The 6753-nt window shown below is 37.5% G+C and overlaps 1 protein-coding gene across 1 annotated transcript in view; it reads right to left on the bottom strand.

Annotated features, from left to right (window-relative positions):
- Window positions 1-6753, bottom strand: part of LOC102828212 (leucine-rich repeat-containing protein 28-like) — a 296790-nt gene that overhangs the window by 274608 nt on the left and 15429 nt on the right. The window contains exon 2 of the mRNA XM_006872150.1: window positions 1850-1890. Coding sequence (XP_006872212.1) covers window positions 1850-1890 — 41 coding nt within the window. The remainder of the gene's footprint in view (window positions 1-1849; window positions 1891-6753) is intronic.

Here is a 6753-nt window from a genome sequence, read left to right as displayed (position 1 = left end):
GTTGACAAATAGGTTATGATTCATAGTGACCCTATGCACAATAGAACAAAACACATGTCTTTTTAATGACCTTTTTGCTTTCTTCCTGTATGATATTCTTGATGTCATCCCACAGCTCTTTTGGTCTTCTGTCATTAGCGTCTAGTGGATTAAATCTGTTTTTGAGATAGTCTCTAAATTCAGATGGGATATGTTCAAGGTCATATTTTGGCTCTCATGAACTCAGCCATAAAGAAAATGAAGTTCTGATACATGTCAAATTAGAGATGCAACTTGAAAATACACTGAGGGAAATAAGCCAGTCACAAAAAGATAAAAATTTATGATTTCATGTATATGTGATAAGCAAATATTAGAACACAAAGATTGTTAGTGTTTACTAACAGGGGTAGTAGGGAGGGTGGAGGCAGAGTTTTTCTGGAGCATTGAGGCTATGTCTGAAATAGTAGGATAGTGAGAATGGTCACGCAACTAGGAGAATATAAACAGTGTTACTGAATTGCACATGTAGAAGTTGTTGAAATGGCACACAAGTTACATATTATTTTCATCACAATAAGATTTAAAAAAAAAGAGGCAACAATCAGACAAACCCAGACATTTACAATTGTTTTTTGGGAAACAGATAATTTAACTGTATATTCGGTGATATTATGGAATGAGTAGTAATGTTTTGGGGTATGACATGATGTTGAAATTATGTGCTAGAATGTCCTTATTCTTAGGAAAAAAGTGCTAAAGTATTTAAGGGTAAAATATAATGTCTGCAATTTACTTTAAAATAATTCATGGAGGTAAAGTATGCATACACAAGAGAGAGGATGGAGGAAGAAAAGAAAACAGCAAATTTGACAAAAATATTGACAATTGGTAAAGGTAGGTAAAGGGAATATGAGAGTTCTTTAAAATGTGCTTTCAACTTTTCCATTGGCTTGAAATTTTTCAAAATAAAAGTTTGAAGAAAAAAGAAATTACAGACTTTTAGCTTGAAGATGTCGTTGTTGTTATATGCATTGGAGTCGGTTCAAACTCATAGCGACCCTGTTCAAGGTTTCCGAGGGTGTAAATCTTTACGGGAGCAGAAAGCCTCATCTTTCTCCCGCGGAACAGCTGGTAGTTTCAAACTGCTGACCTCGTGGTTCGCAGCCCAATTCATAACCATTATGCTACCAGAGCTCCTTAGCTTGAAGACAGAAGTATAAAATTAGCTTTCCTTTGTCACCTGAAAATCATGCTAAAGAACAAGAAACAGAAACACAAACTTCTCTTTCTACAAAATTAGGAAGCAGGTAAGAAAAAAGGTAAATATGAGATATGTAGATTTATCTTCTTAAGTTGTAAATCAATCAATGGATATTTTAAGTGGATGTATTTCTTTAAAAGTGAAGACATTATTTAGCATTAAGAAGGTAATCACGTGAAGAAGTAAAACAAATGAAGTATGGAGAATGTGCACAGGAGATTTTAATTTATATTGTAAATCTTCCATACTGTTTTGCTGCTTGTATCAAGTATCACAGATAGTAGTAGTAGTAGAAATAATAAGAAATTTTCTCAATTACATTCATTTATTAGTTAATAATCTGTAAAGGATTATTTTACAAAACTCTATGTCCAGGGCATTTTATCTTTCACCATCTAACCTACATTGAGGTGAGATATTTCAAACACAAATTTAAAAGTTAAAATACTTTGAAATACTATTAGGTTAAGAGAACCAGAGATCAACCTACATAAACACCATGAGCATGATATCAAAGAATAATTAATATATTAAAAAAGTAGATCCTATTACTTTACGTAATTAAAAATTATTTGAATCTTGTATAATTTTTAAGAATAGACTCACAGTTCCACAAGGTTTGGAAGCTTCTGAGCAAGATTTTCTGGCTGAAAATTAAAAAACTCAGAATTAACTTTCATTTTTGTAAAAAAGTATAAACATTTCTGATTGGCATAAACACAAGGTATTATCCTATGTAGGGTGTGGATTTTAAGAAAATAATTTTGACACAATAAATCATCAGATGTGGGCACAGACCCAGATCTGTAGCATAGACCAAACAATTTAAATTTATAAATCTGAACACTTAAAATCAATGTCCCTGAAAGAAACCAGAAACCTCATATTGCATGGTTATGGAACAAATAAAGATGTTCTTAACACTTATATGTAGCCCACAAAACCAAGCAAGTAAAAACCACAGTGTAAATGAATGTCAGTATTACATAGCCTCTAAGGTTGACCCCCACCACTTGTCTGTCAGTTTGTTGTACTGTGGTGGCTGGTGAGTCGCTGTGATTCTGAAAGCTATGCCACCGGTACTTTAAATACCACCAGAGTCACCCATGGTGGACAGGTTTTAGATGAGCTACCAGATGAAGACAGACTTGGAAGAAAAAATTTACTGAATATTCACACATAACTTCTTCTAATGTGCCTCAGCAATAACTTGTTTTTCCTTTAATATATAGTTTTCTTGATGCAGATTTGTACACAATCTTGAAGCTATCCAGAGGAACTGTTAGGCGTTTGCTGTATGATACAATCAACTACACTTGCTACAAGGCAGGATTTTCAGTAACAGGACAAACTGCACTGATGTGAACCCCTTCCTGCTGCAGAGCACAAATGTTGGTTAAAGTAGACTCCCCGTAGTGCTCTTCAAGAAAAAGAAGGAAAATCTCTAGGGGCCAGGTGTCCAGACCTCAGCTCATACTAAACAGAATCAGCTGGATCGCATGTGGTCAAGACCTGGCCAAAGGTCATGAGGCTGGAGTGGGGATGTGGCATGGCAAGGATGCCATTTTCGGGGAAAGGGAGGTAGGGAGTTTAATCTGTGTAAGGTAGTCCCTTCGACAGAATTTGTGGTTGTGTTTCACCAGGTCAGCTCCAACTCATAGCGATTCTGTAAAGCATTTCTGAGGCTGTAAATCTTTATGAGAGCAGAAAGTCTCATTTTTCCCTCGTGGAACGGCTGGTAGATTTGATCTGCTGACCTTTCAGTTAGCAGCCCAGCTCATAATCCACTACCCTAGAGCCCTAGAAAGACTGGCCCTTCCATAAAAAGAATTGTAGAAAAATTCCACTTACAGGTTGAAAACAGGCTTCTCTCTGTTGGAGGCACTGAGCTAGGGAAAAAGGCTGAAAGCCAGTCTGCAGCTCTCTCTCTCTCTCTTTCACTCACACACACACACACACACACACACACATACACAGAGCTCAAACTTACAAATGAATACAGATATGAGCAATCATATAAAAATTTGGCATTCATCCATATTGTAAGGTAAGCTAGATATTAATAAGTAAAAATTAGAAGTGACTTTTTAGAAAAAAATTAGCTTTGAGCTGAGTCCTGAAATTAGCTTTGAGTTGTTAACTGTTAGGGTTGGAGATTTGTTCTGGTTAGCTTTCTAAGCAGAAAGTAACATATAAAAAGAGAGAGCAAGGTATAGTTAGGAAATTGCAAATAAGAATCTATTCTGCTGTGAACAGTACTCCTGAAGAAATCTTTTATTTTCAAAAGTCCTGTTTTAAACAATTGTGCCAATAGAAAAACAAACTGTTAGGGACAATAAAAGTTTTAGATTTGCAATAACAAAGTAATTTTACATAAATTTAATGGCAGAAATTTCATTTTCAGAAATTTCAGAAATTTAATAGCAGTACTTCTACTATCATTAAGGAAAGGATTAGAATTGCTGTTCTCCATCTATTTTGGCATTATCTAAATTTTAAACAATGTTCATGAATTTCTTGAAATGAAAATAATAAAAATGTAAAATGTGGTATATATGATGTTTAATCTATTACATCATTTATTAAGCAATCACATTATTCCAATTTGAATTCCAAGTATTCAATTAAGAGAAATGTTATTTGTTTGGTATGTCTCAATCATAAGGTAGGAAGGTGTATAATGATTTTGCAGAAGGCAATGAGGAATTCTGGTGTTGTGCTGCAGGATCATGTGCTGAACTGCAAGGTCAGTTTGAACCTCAACATAGGCGGTTCAAGTCCACCAGTCACTCCTCAGAAACACTAGACAGGGTCGCTGTGAGTGGGAACCAATTCTACGGCACTCAACAAGAACAATGAGGAATAGAACGAGGGCTTATATTTCACACTAAAAAATTAACTTTTATGGAAATCCACTAGTTTATTGTAAACAATAAAAGAAAAGTATCAATTACATATTGCTATATTGATGTATTTCAATACTTAGAAATACTGCTTGCATACACATATCCTTCCTTACCCTTCAATAATAGCCAAATATCATTAAGAAGACTATTGTAAAGTCCTTAAGACATATATTTAGTACTCAAATTATATTTAGTTTTCAATTGCTGAAAGTTGTGATTCTATTCCCCCATGCTTTGATAATATATGCAATAAGATCCTCTGTGAAAAGTCCTTTATCATATGTTACTCATAAACTTGAATGATTCTTTTCCTAGTATTGATACTTCTCCTTACTAAGAAGAATTTACATTGCCTCCGAGGGGTGTACCTACAAAGCATCCTAGGCAAACTAGAGAACTCTCCTTGGTGTTAAGGGCCCTGTATAGGGTTTCCAAAAAGTGGCTGGTTGATTTGAATCACCGAACTTATGGTTCAAACCGACCTTGCAGTCCAGTGTTTATTCTACAGCATCTTAATAAGGGAATATACAAGAGACTCAGTAATAGCTCTGAAAGGAAAACCTGTCTAGAAAAGAAACATAGCCCTGATGTCGTTTCCTCTGCTGAGTAAGGATCAATAGCATCTCTGGTTCACTCACAGGGCTCACAGGGGCTCTTTCCAGAGGACTACTTGACTCAGTCACGTACCATTTGAAACTTGCCGTGGCAAAATGGCTAGTTCTTTTGAACTATGGCTATATGCACAATTAAGTAGTAAATAATGATTCCACTGCCAATCATGCATTGGTGATTTTATTAGTGAATAAGAACATTGAATTTGTTATTCAAAAATAAGTACCTTGGCCTTGAGAAAAGTGCAGTTCATTAGAAATTTCTTTAGTTGGTTGGATATGTTATCTACAAACCTTATCTATAAACCTTCACTCAACTCACAATAAAAAGTTTAAAAAACATTTTAAAGCTCACGAGGGACTGTCCCAGGTACAACTTTGGTCTCTCCATGTGCTCAAGAAAGAAAAGTAATGAAAATTCGAAGATGCTTGGAATCAGCTTGTCCAATGGATCAGTGGAACATATGTACATTAGTCTCCACGACTCTGAGACCAGAACTAGATGGTGCCTGGCTACCATTACCAACTGCTCTAAAGGAATCACGTTAGAAGGTCCCAAATCAAAGGGGGAGGCAATATGGAACAAAACTCAAAATTATTTGGAAAAAACAAACAAACACAAAAATGGACAAGGCTTACTAGTCAGAAAGAAACTGCAGGATCCTGAGACTATGGCCCTTGACCACCCTTCGGGTCTTGAACTCATCCTGTGGCCCAATTTTCAGCCAGGGAGTAGATAGGTATATATCGAGGACAGCAACAGTAGTAAGGTATGCTCATCATAGAAAAGTCAGTCATTCATTTGGTGGTTTAAATTATTATATATGCCTGAGTGTTCAAAAAAAAGAGCTAAAATGAATAGAGAGAAATACTGAGAACTCATAGTAAATACATGGAGGGGAGTATAACCATTGCAATGAAACGAAGTCTATGATCTGTTGAATGTAGAACTGACGATCTGCCCTGTATCTTTCTCTCAAGGTTAAAAGGGCAACATTTCCCTCAGGATTAAGTTGAGATGGGATGGGAAGGTGGCATGGAACTAGGAACCACAGGGAGAAAGCAGACAACTGTTGCTGCATAGAGGGGATTGCAATCACTGAAACCAAACACTGAGTGTAAAACCGGTGATCTTATCTGTAAACCTTGCTTCAACACACCATAAAAAGTTATAAAACACACACACACACACACACACAAACCCACTTATTGACGCATGTCAAGAACGGCTGGCAAATAAGCAGCTAGTTCCATAGGCTGTGCTGACACCTAGTGGTGTTCTACAGTAAGTTAGTCTCTGCTTTGCAATGACCACCTGGTCAGTAATACAGGTACACAATGAGGAAAAAAGCACCTCTGGTAGCATAGTGGTTACGAATTGGACTGCTACCCTCCAGGTCGGGAGTTCGAAACTACCAGCTGTTCCGCGGGAGGAAGATGAGGCTTTCTGCTCCCGTAAAGATCTGCAGCCTCGGAAACCCCGTGCAGGGTCACTATGAGTCGGAACCGACTCCACGGCACTCAACAACAACAACAAGGAAAATGCCACACGTTACTCTGGTAGTGCAGTGGGTTACACGCTGGGCTGATAAATGCAAGGTCAGCTATTTGACTCCACCGGCCACTTAGTGGACGAACGATGAGGCTTTGTTTGCTCCCATAAACATTTATTGTCAGAAACCCCATACAGGGTCACAATGAGTGGGAACTCACTCCATGGCACACAGCCACCACCACTGCTGAACCACACAAGGGGTTGGCATGAGTGGGAACTGACTCCACAGCAACCAACATGTTGTTGTTGTTAAATGCCATCGAGTCACAGCGACCTTGCATTGGATTTCTGAGGACTGGCTGGTGAGTTTGAACTGCCCAACCTTGCAGTTCAAACTGACCTTGAGGTCGAGTGGGTATGCTAAGGTGTCACACCAGGACTGCAACAACAACATTTGTTATTGTTATGTGCTGTGGAGTCGGTTCCGACTCACAGCGA

This window comes from Chrysochloris asiatica, unplaced genomic scaffold, assembly GCF_000296735.1.
Source record: "Chrysochloris asiatica unplaced genomic scaffold, ChrAsi1.0 scaffold00184, whole genome shotgun sequence".
Classification (NCBI taxonomy): domain Eukaryota; kingdom Metazoa; phylum Chordata; class Mammalia; order Afrosoricida; family Chrysochloridae; genus Chrysochloris; species Chrysochloris asiatica.
Note: the sequence above shows the minus strand (reverse complement) of the source record. Positions and strands in the feature narration are given on the sequence as shown.